General features: G+C 41.4%; 1 protein-coding gene across 14 annotated transcripts in view; it reads left to right on the top strand.

The window, feature by feature from the left end:
• Positions 1 to 16715, top strand: part of Ep400 (E1A binding protein p400) — a 209566-nt gene that overhangs the window by 102747 nt on the left and 90104 nt on the right. For all 14 annotated transcript variants that reach the window (XM_045156107.1, XM_045156093.1, XM_045156098.1 and 11 more), the window contains 5 exons: positions 2682 to 2822; positions 3306 to 3384; positions 5527 to 5576; positions 6914 to 6971; positions 16098 to 16187. In XM_045156107.1, the coding sequence (XP_045012042.1) occupies positions 2682 to 2822; positions 3306 to 3384; positions 5527 to 5576; positions 6914 to 6971; positions 16098 to 16187 (418 nt within the window). The remainder of the gene's footprint in view (positions 1 to 2681; positions 2823 to 3305; positions 3385 to 5526; positions 5577 to 6913; positions 6972 to 16097; positions 16188 to 16715) is intronic.

The following is a 16715-nucleotide window of genomic DNA, read 5'->3' as shown; positions in this document are numbered from 1 at the left end:
TGTTGACTCTAGAAAAGTGAAAAACAGTGATAAGTTTCTAGAAAATTGACCTAAGTATGATACACCTTTCTTTTCATTTTATAACCATCTCTACTTTTTGTCCTTTATAATGAACCACTATCTTACATTCAGAGCTCTGTGTTCTTTCTTCATTTTCCCTGTGTTCTTTTTAAAAATATTTTTTAAATTTATTTTTATTTATTACTTGAGAAGGAGAAAGAGGAAGGGAGGCAGAAGGAGGGAGAGAGAGAATGAATGAATGAATATGGGCACACTAGGGCCTCTAGCCACTGCAAACGAACTCCAGATACAAGCACCACCTTGTGTATCTGGCTTATGTGAGTACTGGAGAAGTGAACCTGTGTCCTTAGGCTTCATAGGCAAGTACCTTAACTGGTAAGCCATCTCTCCAGCCTCCTGCCATACTCTTTTGATAGAAATTCTATTTATTTGCGGGTCTCCCTCCTTTTCTCTCACCAGGACTTCTTGCTGTTGCAAACGAACATCATCAGATGCCCAAGCCACTTTTTGCATCTGGTTTACATGGGTAGTTTGGGAATTAAACTGAGGCCTGAAGCTTAACAAGCAAGTGCCTTTAATTGCTGAGCCATATTCCCAGTCCTAGCCTCCTCCTCCTCCCTAAACTCTCAAGGACTGGGGTAGTTCCCTTGTCCTCTCTCCTGTGTACCTTCTGCCTCTGAACCCCCATCTTTCCTAATCTGAGTTAGGAAGGGAAAACCTGAGATAAGGATCCTCAGGTACGATCCTTGGACATTTCAAAAAAGTCCAATGTTCCTTAAATATGACTTTGTCACAGAGGACTATTGGCTAGACAGGGTAGACATATGGGCACTGGAGTGGACAGGATAGAGGGTGGGCAGGACAGGACAGGAACAGTTGGTGGTGTAGGGTGTGTTGAAGAGTAGTGTAGAATTCAAAGTGAGGTGGGCTCTGCTTTTCGAGCTCCTCCTACATCTATAGTCCATTCTAATTCTTTTATTTATTTTTTTGAGGTAGGGTCTTGCTGTAGCCCAGGCTGACCTGGAATTCACTATATAGTCTCAGGGTGGCCTTGAACTCACTGATATCCTCCTACCTCTGCCTCCCGAGTGCTGGGATTAAATGCACTGCCATGCCCAGCCCATCCATTCTTACTGAAACACATAGGGTGAAAATCCATAGTGGCCCAAGGATGGATTATGTTTCTGAAAGGGACTCTACAGTAGGATTGGTGGAAGCTAGGATCCTGCACACAGTATTCCTGGGGTGGTTGAGTGCCTTTCTATCTAGGATGAAGACAGTGACTGTTCTATATTCTTAGTGCTTTGAGTAGCAGGTGCATGGGAAATCCATAACTGCAGCTCAGAGGGATAGAGAAATGGCTTAATGGGTAAAGATGCTTACTTTCAAAGCCTAATGGTGGGTTTGATTCCCCAGCACTCACGTAAAGCCAGATGCACAGAGTGGTGCATACATCTGGAGTTTGTTTGCAGTGGCAGGAGGCCCTAGTGCTCCCATATTCACTCCCTCTTGTTTACCTCTTTCGCTCTGTCTCTTATCTCTCTCTCAAATAAATACATAAAGTTTTTTTTTTTTTTAATAGTAGACACTGTCTGGGATGTAGCTCAGTTGGTGGGGGGCTTGCTCAGCATGCATTAAGACTCTTGGTTTTGATCTCTATCACCTACAAACTAGGTGTCTGGGTGTGGTGGTGCACTGCTGTAATCCAGGCATTGGACTGTATTCTCAGTACTCAGGAGATAAAGACAGGAGGATAAGAAGCTCAAGGTTATTCTTGGTTGCATTGGGAGTTTAAGACCAGCCTGGGCTATGTGAAGCCCTGCCCCCTCCCCCAACAAAACAAAAGAAAACAACAACAACAAAAAACACCCCATAGTAATAAAAGCAAAATGGAAGCTTTAAAAGAGGGGCTGTGGGTGGTACATACTTACAATCCCAGCGTTCTGGAGTCTGAGATAGGAACATGGGGTGTTTATAACAAAAATCTTATCTCAAAAACAAGTATATAAACAAATGTTAGTCAGCTCTCAAACTCACTGCTTTTGTCTCCCCAGTGCTGGGATTAAAGCCTTGCTCCACCATATCAGGCTTCATTGTTGACATTACTTAGAGATAGGATCTCTCTGTGTGAGCTAATTTAGCCTTGGATTTAAGATTTTTTTCTGTTTTAGTCTCCTGAGTGCTGGGGTTATAGGCAAGGACCACATTTAGTTTATGAGAACAGATTGAGACTTTAGGCTGAGAAGATTGCCTTAAAATTTTCTATACTGTTGCAAATCACTACCACACCCAGGTCGAGTTAGGATCACTGTGAGTTCAAGGCCAGTCTGGGCTACAGAGTATGTTTCAGGTCAGCTTGGGCTAGAGTGAAGCCCTGCCTAAAAGAAGGCAGGGAGGCTTAGTGATGGATCAGTGGTTAAAGACACTTGTTTCAAGGCCTTCCAGCCTGGGTTCATTTCCAAGCACCTGTATAAACTTACATGCAAAAAGGTGGCACAAACATCTAGCATTTATTTGCCATGGCAAAAGAGTCTGGTGTGTATACTCCTCAACCCCTGCCCCCACAAGTATTATAAGTAATTTTTTTTCTATGTATATATCCTTTTTCTCTTGGAATGACATACAGTACAATATAAAATTCATGAATGTCTTTTTACCAGCTCATCAGAACTGTAGCACGGCATCATGAGGAAAAGAAACTTCGTGAGGAAAGAGGAAAGAAGGAAGAACAAAACAGATTGAGACGCATTGCTGCCTCAACAGCCCGAGAAATAGAATATTTTTGGTCAAATATTGAACAGGTAAAGTTTGGAGTTGCAGTGGGGTCATAACAATGAGATGTGTCCAATCAGTGAGACTACATGTTAGGGCCTAGAACTTTGAGCTATAGCAGGTGGGTTGTCCTTGGGCAGTGCGCAGCAAGAAGCTTTCTAGTCTGCTTACACTGCTATCCCATTGGCTTATTGCATGTAGAGGGTCAACCCATTCTTGTGTCTCTGCCTCTGAGTCCACTGAAGCCAGAGCTTTTAGGTGAGGAATTACAGTGAGGGCCTTTAAGGTGGTTCTTGCTATACTGTGGTCACTAAAGGCAGTGTCTTTCTCAGGACACCTGTGTGCATGATAAACTCTGTCTTTTTAGAAAACTTAAAATGTTACCATCTAATAGAAGGTAATATTGACTAACTGCTTTTATTTTGTATGTGTGACTTTAAATGTTTTATATGTAGAAAGTATTTAATTTAATCTTTAATGACCTGCTTATTTATTTATCTCTTTGTCTTTAGGTTGTAGAAATAAAACTACAAGTAGAGTTAGAAGAAAAAAGGAAAAAGGCCTTAAGTTTACAGAAAGTTCCCAGAAGAGGTATGAGACGGACAGACACACACACACACACACACACACACACACACTTTAAAAAACAATTTTGCCTGGTGTGGTTGTGCATGCCTTTAATAATCTCAGCACTAGGGTGGAAAGATAGGAGGATTGCTGTAAGTTTGGAGGCCAGCCTGAGACTACATAGTGAAATCCAGGTCAGCCTGAGCTAGAGGTAAGACCCTAACTCGAAAAAATAAAATTTACTTATTTATTTATATTTTAGAGGGAGAGAATGGGTGCACTAGGCCCTTTAGCCATTTGAAGTGAACTCTAGATGCATCTGGCTTACGTGGGTACTGGGAAATCGATCCCTGTGTCCTTAGGCTTCATAGGCAAGCACCTTAACTGTTAAGCCATCTGTCTACCCTTCAGCTCTTTTTATTAAAAAAATTTTTTTTATTTGTTTGCAAGTAGAGGGAAGGGTTTGGGGGCGGGGGAGACAGACTGTGGGCTCACCAGGGCCTTTTAATGCTACAGTGAACTCCTGATGCATATGTCACTTTTTGTATCTGGCTTTATGTGGGCACTGGAAAATTGGACCCAAGCCAGGAGGCTTTGCTATGAAGTGCCTTTAACCACTCAGCCCTCCCCCAAGCCCAATGTTTCTCACACTGCACTTTGTTCAGCTTCTCTGTTCACCATGCAGCTTCCTGGTATCATGCTTCCCATGGATTCCTTTAGAGAGAGACACTGGTGAGGGAGACCATTTGCATGCCTTTGGTCTTTCTGTTTTTTTTTTTTTTTTTTTTTTCTTTATGTAGCCAACCTAGGTGTTTGTTTATGTATTTACTTACTTATTTATTTGAGGGAAGAAAGGAGGGAGGGAGGAAGAGAGGGAGAGAGAAAGAGAAGGAAGGAAGGAAGGAAAGAAGGAAGGAAGGAGGGAGGGAGGGAATATGAGCATGCCAGGACCTCTTGCTGCTGCAGACAAACTCCAGATACATGCACCACTTTGCATTTGGCTTTATGTGAGTATTGGGGAATTGAATCCCAAGCTGGTAGGCTTTACAAACCAGTACCTTTAACTGTTGAGCCATCCTTGCAGCCTGTTTTTTTAAGTTTACTTTTTACTTTTTAGTGGTCTTTTTTAAAAACTATTTTAAATTCATTTTATTTATATTTATTTGAGAGAGAAAGAGACAGGTAGAAAGAATGGGTGTGCCAGGGCCTCCAGCCACTGCAGATGAACTCCAGATACATGTGCTGTCTTGCACATCTGATTATGTGGGTCCTGTGGAACCAAACCTGGGTTCTTTTGCTTTGTATGTAAGCACCGTTTTTTTTTTTTTTGTTGTTGTTTGTTTGTTTGTTTGTTTGTTTTGAAGTAGGGTCTTGCTCTAGCCCAGGCTGACCTGAAATTCACTATGTAGTCTCAGGATGGCCTTGAACTCTCATAGATCCTCCTACTTCTGCTCCTGAGTGCTGGTATTAAAGTTGTGCATGACTATGCTCAGCTCTCTTGGTTTGTTAGTGTGAGTCAGCATTTTCAAGTTGATCAACTCTAGCTGCTTTTAGATTTGAGATTCTGAGCTCTAACTGTGTTCAGTGTCTGGACAGTGAGGCAAACTGACTGAGGCATCTGCCCTTGGGGATTGAGCTTGTGCAATGTGTCTGTATCTCTGAGATGTTTTAGTAGCTGTTTCCAGTCATTGAATACCTATGTGCGTTTCAGACAGCAACCCAGTGGCAGTCACTGTTTCATTTATCTTTAGAATGTCCTGAGGCCATTATCCCTATCATATTACTGGTCAGGAAGCAGGCTTAGAGATAACCACTGCTAAAAATCATAGAAGTGTAAGCTGAGAGCTGGGTAGGCAGGTGTACCTAGCATTTAGAAAGTGGCAGCAGAGATTTGTGAGTTGGAGGCCATTAGTTAGGAAGACTCTGACTCAGAAATCAAAAAAGCAAAACCAAAGAAGCATAATATGAAATTTGCTGTCCTGGGAAAACAGGGCTGGGCTCATGGCAGGAGAGAGGAAGCAGACATGGTACTCCCTGTCATTTTATATCTCCTTATGTGTAGGTAGGTGCAAAGCACAGCTTACACAGTTAGAGACTACTTGCTGAATTAAAGAATATCATCTTGTCACAGCTATGTTGAAAAATAACCATGTTTCTTGTCTCCAGGGAAAGAGTCCAGATTGAAGGGATTTGATGCAGCACCAGAACATTTTCTGGTAGGTTCTAGATTATTACTGTTTGTCATGATGAATGGAAACAATATGGCATATTTTTAATACAGTGGTGTTATATGATTTTTATTTTTTGAGGTAGGGTCTCTCTCTAGCCAGGCTGACCTGAAATTCACTGTGTAGTCTCCGGGTTCCCTTGAACTCATAGCCATCCTTCTATCTGCCTCCTGAGTGCTGGGATTAAAGGCATGTCCTCCATGACCAGCTTGTGTTAGGTGTTTTTTTTTTTTTATTTTTTTTTTTTATCTTAAAAAAAAAAAAAAACTATTTATTTAAGAGCAACAAACAGAGGAAAAGGCAGAGAGAATGAGTGCACCAGGACCTCCACATGAATTCCAGATGCATGTGCCTCCTTGTGTATCTGGCTTATGTGGGTCCTGTAGAATCAAGCCTTGAATTGGGGTTCTTAGGCTTCACAGGCAAGAGCTTAACCACTAAGCCATCTTTCCATCCCATGTTCTGTGTTTTCATCTGGAGAAATTTGTAGGTTTTGAAAATTCTTACCTTGTTTCTGCTTTAAAAACAAACTGGCACTTTATAGCTGTAGTTTGACTTGGGTATAAATTGGGATTGAGGGAATGAAATTGAATACTTTGATCTTTTCTCCCTGCTGTCTTTGCCATGGTTCACTGCTAAGAATGTCTCAACAAGTGTCAGGTGCCTTTCCACTGTCCTTTTGATCACTTGCCAAATAGACATTTCTGTCTTGACATTCATTCCATTCTGTAACTTAAAGTCTTGTGTTTTCTTTTTTTTTTTTTTGGTTTTTCGAGGAAGGGCCTCACTCTGGGCCAGGCTGACTTGGAATTAACTCTGTTGTATCAGGGTGGCCTTGAACTCATGGCAATCCTCTTACCTCTGCCTCCCGAGTGCTGGGATTAAAGGCATGCACCACCATACCAAACTTTTTATTTTTATTTTTTACTTTTCAAGATGGGCTCTAGCTCTAGCCCAGGCTGACCTGGAGTTCACTATGTAGTCTCAGGCTGGCCTCAAATTTATGCAGATCCTCCTACCTCTGCCTCCTGAATGCTGGAATTAAAGGTATGCACCATCCCGCCCAGCTCTCTCTCTCTCTCTTTTTTTAATCTTACTTATTTATTTGAAAGAGAGAATGAGTGAATGAATGAGTAAATGAAAATAGACATGCCAGGTCCTCTAGCCACTGCAAATGAGCTACAAATGCTTGTGCCACCTTGTGCATCTGGCTTTATTTGGTTAGTGGGGAATTGAACCTGGGTCCTTTGGCTTTGCAGGCGAGTGCCTTAACTGCTAAGCCATCTCTCCAGACCTGTGTATCTAATTTTTATTGTGTGTTTCAGGGTCCAGGAATATCTGGAAGAAAAAGAAAAGCAAGCACATCTCTGACTGATGATGAAGGTCTGTTCCCCATCCCATTGATGCTGACTTTTTGTCTTTACGCCTGTTGAGACCACATGTAGTATGCATTCTGAGGTGCCAGACCACAGAACTCTGGTGATTTTTGACTATGGGCATTTTTTTAGACTGGTTGGAAAGTTTAGCTTTTGTATTTATTCAGGTATCTTTCAGAGTACAGAATAAATTTGGTATCTCCAGTGGACATGGGGTGTTTTCTGTAGCATTATCATGATGTCTTTTGTGAGGTCTGGAAACCCATGTGCATTTGAAGAACACTGTGGCTATAGACTGTGATGATGCATGGACAAGGTTGTTCCTGTCCTTGAGGAGTAGGTGGCATTGGTGCCTCAGAGTGGATGTGCCTTTTGAAGTCAGATGTGCTTGCTGCGCACCACTCTCATAGTCACCCGTTTGGGGCTCTTCCAGAGCCCCTTGTCATGTTTAGGTATTGGCACTTGGTTTAGAGTGGAACACCAATGTGCTTCTGACCTGTTTGCAAACCTAGCTGGAATGGGATACAAGTCATCAGGACTAGCTCCTGGCTATAGGAACAGAGTATGTGATATGTAGGTGCTAGATGAGGGAGGCCTGGAACCTCAGCAACACTGTGTCTTTGCTGGCTTGATTAGCAGAATGTGTAAGTTCTTTCAGAATTTGAAAAATTGATGTTTTGTTATGTGTTGATTCTTATTTAGAAGTTGTTTGGGAGTGCTTAGCCAGATTATTGGTTTGGTAGCTGTCAGGATTTAGTTATGCTGCAAAAGACCACGAACAGGAGTAGCAGTGGCTTAGAGGAGCTGGTAGTCTTGGTTATATGGCCTAGTATTGACATGGTAACTTGATGGGGTTTCTCCAGGGGCCCCACTTCACTTGTCACTCTTCTGTCTTAGTGTTGAGGCTACTTTCTAGCTGTTTTCCCAGGCAGACTGCCCCTACCAACTCACTTACTGACTTGCCATTCATCTCTGACTGTTGTCATTGAAGCTGGTGGAAGGGCAAGTCAGAGAAGCAAAGCTAGTGTGCCTTCAGTTTCCTGGAAGGAGGAGCAAGTGTCCTCTCAAGCTGTGTTCCTGTCTTGTCTCTCTGCTGTGTTATGCTGTTGGGAGGCTGAGATGTCTCTCAGTGCTGGTAGCAGTGGGCTTAGTGACTGAGTAAGGAGAGAGCTTTGGTGTGACTTGCAAAGTTGGACTTGTACAGATTTTACCTGATTTTTTTTTTAAATTTTTATTAACATTTTCCATGATTATAAAATATATCCCATGGTAATTCCCTCCCTCCCCACCCCCACATTTCCCATTTGAAATTCCATTCTCCATCATATTACTTCCCGATTACAATCATTGTAATTACATATATACAATATCAACCTATTAAGTATCCTCCTCACTTTCTTTCTCCACCCTTTATGTCTCCTTTTCAACTTACTGGCCTCTGCTACTAAGTATTTTCATTCTCACACAGAAGCCCAGTCATCTGTAGCTAGGATCCACATATGAGAGAGAACATGTGGTGCTTGGCTTTCTGGGCCTGGGTTACCTGACTTAGTATAATACTTTCCAGGTCCATCCATTTTTCTGCAAATTTCATAACTTCATTTTTCTTTACCGCTGAGTAGAACTCCATTGTATAAATGTACCACATCTTCATTATCCACTCATCTGTTGAGGGACATCTAGGCTGGTTCCATTTCCCAGCTATTAAAAATTGAGCAGCAATAAACATGGTTGAGCACGTACTTCTAAGGAAATGAGATGAGTCCTTTGGATATATGCCTAGGAGTGCTATAGCTGGGTCATATGGTAGATCAATCTCTAGCTGTTTTAGGAACCTCCACACTGATTTCCACAATGGCTGGACCAGATTGCATTCCCACCAGCAGTGCAGAAGGGTTCCTTTTTTTCCACATCCCTGCCAACATTTATGATCGTTTGTTTTCATGATGGTGGCCAATCTGACAGGAGTGAGATGGAATCTCAATGTAGTTTTAATCTGCATCCCCCTGATGACTAGTGATGTAGAACATTTTTTTAGATGCTTATATGCCATTCGTATTTCTTCCTTTGAGAACTCTCTATTTAGCTCCATAGCCCGTTTTTTGATTGGCTTGTTTGATTCCTTATTATTTAACTTTTTGAGTTCTTTGTATATCCTAGATATTAATCCTCTATCAGATATATAGCTGGCGAAGATTTTTTCCCATTCTGTAGGTTGCCTCTTTGCTTTTTTCACTGTGTCCTTTGCGGTGCAAAGTCTTTGTAATTTTATTAGGTCTCAGTGGTTAATCTGTGGTTTTATTGCCTGAGCAATTGGGGTTGTATTCAGAAAGTCTTTGCCAAGACCAATATGTTGAAGGGTTTCCCCTACTTTTTCCTCTAGCAGTTTCAAAGTTTCCGGTCTGATGTTAAGGTCTTTAATCCATTTGGACTTAATTCTTGTGCATGGCGAGAGAGAAGAATCTTATTTTCATCCTTCTGCAGATATTTATCCAGTTTTCAAAACACCATTTGCTGAAGAGGCTGTCTCTTCTCCAATGAGTATTTTTGGCATTTTTATCGAATATCAGGTGGCTATAGCTACTTGGGCTTACATCTGGGTCCTCTATTCTGTTCCACTGATCTACATGTCTGTTTTTGTGCCAGTACCATGCTGTTTTGTTACTATGGCTCTGTAGTATAGGTTAAAATCGGGTATGGTGATACCACCAGCCTCTTTTTTGTTGCTCAGTATTATTTTAGATATTCGAGGTTTTTTGTGATTCCAAATGAATTTTTGGATTGTTTTTTCTATTTCCATGAAGAAAGCCTTTGGAATTTTGATAGGGATTGCATTAAATGTGTAGATTGCTTTAGGTAAGATTGCCATTTTCACGATATTGATTTTTCCAATCCAGGAACAAGGGATGTTTCTCCACTTTCTAGTGTCTTCTGCAATTTCTCCCTTGAGTGTTTTAAAGTTCTCATTGTATAGATTCTTTACTTCCTTGGTTAGGTTTATTCCAAGGTATTTTTTTTTTTTTTGATGCAATTGTGAATGGGAGTGATTCTCTGATTTCATCCACTGTGTGTTTGTTGGTAGCATATATGAAGGCTACTGATTTCTGTGTATTTATTTTGTATCCTGCTACATTGCTGTAGGTTTCGATCAGCTCTAACGGCTTGCTAGTAGAGTCTTTAGGGTCCTTTATGTATAGAATCATGTCATCTGCAAATAATGATAACTTGATTTCTTCCTTTCCAATTCGTATCCCTTTTATGTGTGTCTCTTGCCTTATTGCTATGGCTAAGACTTCCAAAACTATATTAAATAGAAGTGGGGACAGTGGACACCCTTGTCTTGTTCCTGATTTTAGTGGAAAAGCTTCCAGTTTTTCCCCATTTAGTAATATGTTGGCTGTAGGCTTGTCATAAATAGCCTTTATTATATTGAGATATGTTCCTTCTATTCCCAGGCTCTGTAGGACTTTTATCATGAAGGGATGTTGGATTTTGTCAAATGCTTTCTCTGCGTCTAATGAGATGATCATGTGATTTTTGTCCTTCAACCCGTTTATATAATGTATTACATTTATAGATTTGCGTATGTTGAACCATCCCTGCATCTCTGGGAAAAAGCCTACTTGGTCAGGGTGAATGATCTTTTTGATATACTCTTGTATTCTGTTTGCCAATATTTTGTTGAGAATTTTTGCATCTATGTTCATGAGGGAGATTGGTCTGTAATTTTCTTTTTTTGTTCTATCTTTGCCTGGTTTTGGTATCAGGGTGATGCTGGCCTCATAGAAGGAGTTTGGTAGAATTCCTTCTTTTTCTATTTCCTGGAAAAGCTTAAGAAGCAATGGTGTTAGCTCTTCCTTAAAAGTCTGGTAAAATTCAGCAGTGAATCCATCCGGGCCTGGGCTTTTTTTAGTTGGGAGATTATTGATAACTGTTCGGATCTCCATGTTTGTTATAGGTCTATTTAAGTGATTAATCTCATTTGATTTAATTTAGGTAGGTCATATAGATCAAGGAAATCATCCATTTCTTACAGATTTTCATACTTTGTGGAGTATATGCTTTTATAGTATGTCCCTATGATTCTTTGAATTTCTCTGGAATCTGTTGTGATGTTACCTTGTTCATCTCTGATTTTATTAATTTGTGTCTCTTCTCTCTTTCTTTTGGTCAGATTTGCTAAGGGTTTATCAATCTTGTTTATCCTTTCAAAGAACCAACTCTTTGTTTCATTAATTCTTTGGATTGTTCTTTTTGTTTCTATTTCATTAATTTCTGCCCTAATCTTTATTATTTCTTCCCGTCTACTGATTTTTGGTTTGCCTTGTTTTTCTTTTTCCAAGGCTTTAAGGCGAAGCATTAGGTCGTTTACTTGTGACCTTTCTAATTTCTTAATATAGGCACTTAAGGCTATAAATTTACCTCTTAGAACTGCCTTCATTGTGTCCCAGAGATTTTGGTATGTTGTGTTCTCATTATCATTTGACTCTATAAATTTTTTGATTTCCTTTTTGATTTGTTCATTGACCCATTCATCATTTAGTAGTGTATTGTTTAGTTTCCATGATTTTGTGTATGCTCTATAGCCTTTCTTGCTACTGATTTGTAGTTTAATTCCATTGTGGTCAGATAGAATGCAAGGAATTATTTCAATTTTCCTGAATTTGTTAAGATTTGCTTTGTGTCCTAATATATGGTCTATTTTAGAGAATGTTCCATGTGCTGCTGAAAAGAATGTATATTCTGCAGCCTTTGGATGAAATGTCCTGTATATATCTGTTAGGTCCATTCCTTCTATGACCTCATTTAGTCCAGATGCCTCTCTGTTTATTCTTTCCCTGGATGACCTGTCAATTGATGAGAGTGGGGTGTTAAAGTCACCCACCACCACTGTGTTTGTTATCTGTGACCTTAGTTCTAATAGTGTTTGTTTGACAAATTTGGGAGCCCCCATGTTAGGTGCATATATGTTTAGGATTGTAATGTCCTCCTGTTGGAGTGTGCCCTTAATCAATATAAAGTGACCTTCCTTATCTTTCTTGATTAACGTTGGACTAAAGTCTACCCTGTCTGATATTAGGATAGCAACCCCCTGCTTGTTTTCTAGGCCCATTTGCTTGAAACACTGTCTTCCAACCTTTCACCCTAAGATAATGTCTATCCTTTGTAGAAAGGTGAGTTTCTTGGAGACAACAAATTGTAGGATCCTGGATTTTAACCCAGTCTGCAAATCTATGTCTTTTTGTTGGGGCATTGAGACTGTTGATATTAAGAGGTATTACTGAAAGGTGTGTATTTATGTTTGCCATTTTTTGTGTGTGTGTGTGTGTTTCTGGTTCTACCTGTGCTCTCTTCTGTTAACTGGTATTTGAGTATAGCTTGGTTTTTCTAGGTTCCTTATATGTGTGCTTTTCCTTTTGTTCAGCATGGAGGATTCTATCAAGTATTTTCTGTAGAGCTGGTTTTGTCTTCAAATACTCCTTTAACCTGCTTTTGTCATGGAATGTCTTTATTTCTCCATCTATTTGAATGGATAACTTTGCAGGATAAAGTAACCTTGGTTGACAGTTGTTATCTTTCAGAACTTGGAATATATCACTCCAAGCCCTTCTGGCTTTAAAAGTTTGTGTTGAATAATCTGCTGTAATCCTGATGGGCTTGCTTTTGTAGGGAACTTGATTTTTCTCTCTAACTGCTTTCAATATTTTTTCTTTGGTGTGTGTGTTTGGAAGTTTGATTATAATATGGCGAGGAGAGGTTCTTTCTGCATTTTGTCTGGCTGGGGTTCTAAAGGCTTCCTGTATCTGTATTGGCACCTCTTTCCCAATTTGGGGGAAATTTTCCTCTATGATTTTGTTGAAGATGCCTACTATGCCTCTGGAGTGGAGTTCTTCTCCTTCTACTATGCCCTGAATTCTTATATTGGATCTTTTCATAGTGTCCCGAATATCTTGAAATTCCCACTCATACTTTTCTATAAGTTTGTCTTTCTCTTTGTTGGACTGCATTAGGTCTGCCACCTGGTCTTCTAGCTTAGATATTCTGTCCTCTCCCTCATCCATCCTACTGGTGAGATTTTCTACAGAGTTTTTTATTTCATTAACTGTGTTCTTCATTGCTAGTAATTCTGACTGGTTTTTTTATTATTTCTATTTCCCTATTTATTTCTTGTATTGCCTTCTTTATTTCATTAAATTGGTGTCCTGCCTCTTCTTTGATTCCTTTGAATTCCTCTTTGATTTCCTCTTTGATTTCTTCTTTGATTGTTTTCATGTGTTCTTTGACCTCTTTGAACATATTTATAATTATTCTTTTGAACTCTTTCTCAGGCATTTCCTCTAACTCTTTCTCACTGGAGGACATTTCTGATGCATTAATACTTTTAGGTGGATTTATATCGTCTTGCTTTTTAGTATTTCTTGTGTTATAATGTATATATTTTTGCATCTTGGATTAAGTTAATGCTTGGATTTTCTAGCTAGCTGTTTATTCTTAGCTGTATCAATTGATTTGATGTAATATATTTTCAGGATAGGACCTTAAGGTGTTAGGTGTGTATCTACAAAGATGTTCTTAGGGGTTGAGTTTCCCTGCTATAGGAGTATTCAAGCAGGCTGAGTGGAATAAAATACAGGTAGATTCTAAAATTTAACTAAACACTGTACACATTCAATCAAAAACAGCCCCGAGTATGTATGCAAGAGTAGTTATTATAATGACCAGATCCTCTATCAACAAAGAGGTTTAGATTTCTGGTCTGTTGAGGGATCCAAGTCAGCTTGTGACCAAGTGAGACCCTTCCCTGGTGCAATCCCAGTTACCTTGGGTGATTTTGGTCTCAGTCAAGTTGCTGCCTGGGTCGTCGGGCTGCTGTTCTGATTTCTGGAGTTGGGCACTTGCTTTTCCTACGGGACAAACTGAGCCGCTGCTGCTGCCTCTGCTGCTGCTGTAGCTGCCACTGCTGGAGCCACCACTGCTGCTGAAGCTGCTGCTGTGTCCACTGCCGCTGCTCCCCCTGAAGCTGCTGCTGCGGGATCTGCCGCTGCTGCCGCTCCTGGGTCTGCTGCTGCTGGGGCTGCTGGTACCGGTGCTGGAGCCGCTGATGTTGCTCCCGAACTCTGCTCCTGCTTGGGTCCCGTTGTCAGCCCAAGTTGGCGTGGCCGGGTCCCGGGCCGCTGCTGTGTTCGCTGGAGCTGGGTTCAGGCGGTGGGGGAGGGGAGGGAGCCAGGCTGCTCTGGTTGTCTCGCTGCTCCACGTGTTCTTCTACCTCGCAGTCTGCTCCTCTGTTGCTTGCCTCCGCTCTCCCCTCACGTTTCCCGAGTTGCGGAGAGCTGGATGTGAGGGGAAATCCCGCACCTGGCTTCTCCTGCGGCTTGAGCCGAGTCTGGCGGTTTTCTGCTGCGCCGCGGCCGCGCCGGTTGGCCGAGATGCCGGAGCCGCTTTTCCCGCCTGTGTAGGCTCTGGATGCTCTATAACTCTTCTACTTCTCTGCTGCTGCTTCAATTTCCTGTACACCTCACTTTTTAGTAAAAGTGTGTATTTTGCTGAGTTTTTTTGGTCTTTTTCCCCTCTAGGCTGCTTTGGCGTGGTACCTACGCCGCCATCTTAACCAGAAGTCCCTTACCTGATTTTCTTTAAAGATGATGGTTTAACTTGGGGAAACTCAGTCTGAATTGCTTGGCATAAATTATATGGGAAACTGTTTCTTTGCTTGTTTGTTTTGAGAGAGTCCTGTTATATATAGCTCCAGGCTCGTCTCCAGGAGTGATTGCAGACAGGACCACTGCACCTAATCTGTTCACTTCTTTTCTTCCTAAATTATCTACCCTGTCAGCCAAGTGATACAGAGAAAAGAAAAAATGACAGTAAATTTACAAGAGAAAGGCTGGTCTTTGAGATGTTACTAGACATTGTTTATGAACAGTGCTGGATACATCCAGAGGTCCAGGGATTCCTGTGGTTATGGCTGGTGTCTTGGCAATTTTGGTGGCTGATGGAGGTCTTGTTATGAAGAATTGAGGAGTTTGTGGATGGGGAAGTGGTGTTAGGCTGTCTGTATCCCTGTTTTGTTGTTTACAGTTGTTGATAGGAAAGAGCTAGCTAAGTGACTTCTGCTGAGGAGGGGGAGGGTGCAGCTTTTTTGGCTTGGCCTCCTGTTGAGAGATCCTGAGAAGGGGCCTTCTGGGGAGACTGGTGGGGTTTCTGCATGAACCCCGACCAGGCAGGTCTGAACTTGTATCCATGAAGCACAGGAGAGCTGGGTTTGGGTTCTGGCCCTTTTCTTTGCAATGAACAGGTGGATTTTTTTTCCCCTTACTTGTGGATCTCTCTCTCTCTCTCTCTCTCTCTCATCTCTTATCTCTCCCTTCCTTCCCTTTCCCCCTTTCTTTTCCTTCTTTCCCCTCCCCTCCCTCCCTTTCTTCCTTTGCAAGCAGAGAGAAAGAGGAGACAGATAGATAAGGGGCACACCAGGGCCTCGAGCCACTGCAAAATAACTCCAAATGCATGTACCCCTTCTGCATCTGGCTTATGTGGGTCCTGGGGAACTGAACCTGGGTCCTCTTACTTCACAGGCAAGCGCTTTAACCAATAAGCTATCTCTCCAACCCATGGATTTTCTTACTTAAATATTTTTATTTATTTAAGAGAGAGAAAGAGGCAGAGAAAGCAAGAGAGAAAATGGGTGTGGCAGGGCTTCTAGCCACTCAAATGAACTCCAGATGTATGTGCCATCTAGCTTTATGTGGATATTGGGGAATCAAACTTGGGTCTTTAAGCTTTGCAGGCAAGCACCTTAACCACTGAGCCATCTCTCCAGCTCTCCTGCGGATTTTCTACAGCAGGCTTGGCAATAGGTGGGAAGTTTAATAGCATTTTGTGTTGGCCTGAGTATGCATTGCATATTGGAAAACAAGGCTGTGAATGATAGGCTGGAGAAAAAGGGAAAATATATTTTCCATTTTCTGCTCATTTGACAAACTCATTTTCAGATTCAGCCTGAGAAATTAAAGTGCTTTCAGTTTCTTTCTAGCTGTGCAAAACAATTTTGAAGCTTAATATGTAGTGTTTAGTAACATTGAGAACTGCAACTGGCACTTTGCATGCCCCTAACCTCTGATGATAATCATTTCAGTGGAAGATGAAGAGGAAACCATTGAAGAGGAGGAGGCATATGAAGGGGTTGTAGACCACCACATAGAACTTTCTAATCTTGCCAAAGAAGGTATGCTCTGACTCTCTTATTGAAAGGTACTTTTATTAAACATTGAACAGGTATACAGGAACATTTGAAAGTACAGATCAGATACACATGACAACAGTAGGAGGAATATGGTACTGTCCATTTAAGGAAGCAACATTCTGTATTTTTTCCTGTTGTTCTCCTGTCCCGGTAGTCACAGTCAATCTAGATTTTGTGTTGCTGAGTTCTTTAATTCTTCCTTCTCCCTATGTATGGTAGTCTTCATGCCATGCCTCTGGTGAACCTGCATAAGAACTTCCTGTAATAGGATCATAAGGTCATGATTTGCCCTTCCTGCTCATCTGTCCTACTCGGGTTTTGTCCATATTGTTGAAGTCCGGGTATGGTGGTGCACACCTTTAATCCTAGCACTTGGAAGGCAGAGGCAGGAGAATTTCCATGAGTTCAGGCCACCCTGAGACTACATAGTGAATTTCAGGTCAGCCTGGGCTAGAGCAAGACCCTATCTTGATAAACAAAACACACAAACATGTTATTGGATATTGCTAC

The sequence above is a fragment of the Jaculus jaculus genome, chromosome 8 (genome assembly GCF_020740685.1).
Source record: "Jaculus jaculus isolate mJacJac1 chromosome 8, mJacJac1.mat.Y.cur, whole genome shotgun sequence".
In the NCBI taxonomy this organism is placed as follows: domain Eukaryota; kingdom Metazoa; phylum Chordata; class Mammalia; order Rodentia; family Dipodidae; genus Jaculus; species Jaculus jaculus.
This window is presented reverse-complemented; position numbering and strand designations above follow the sequence as displayed.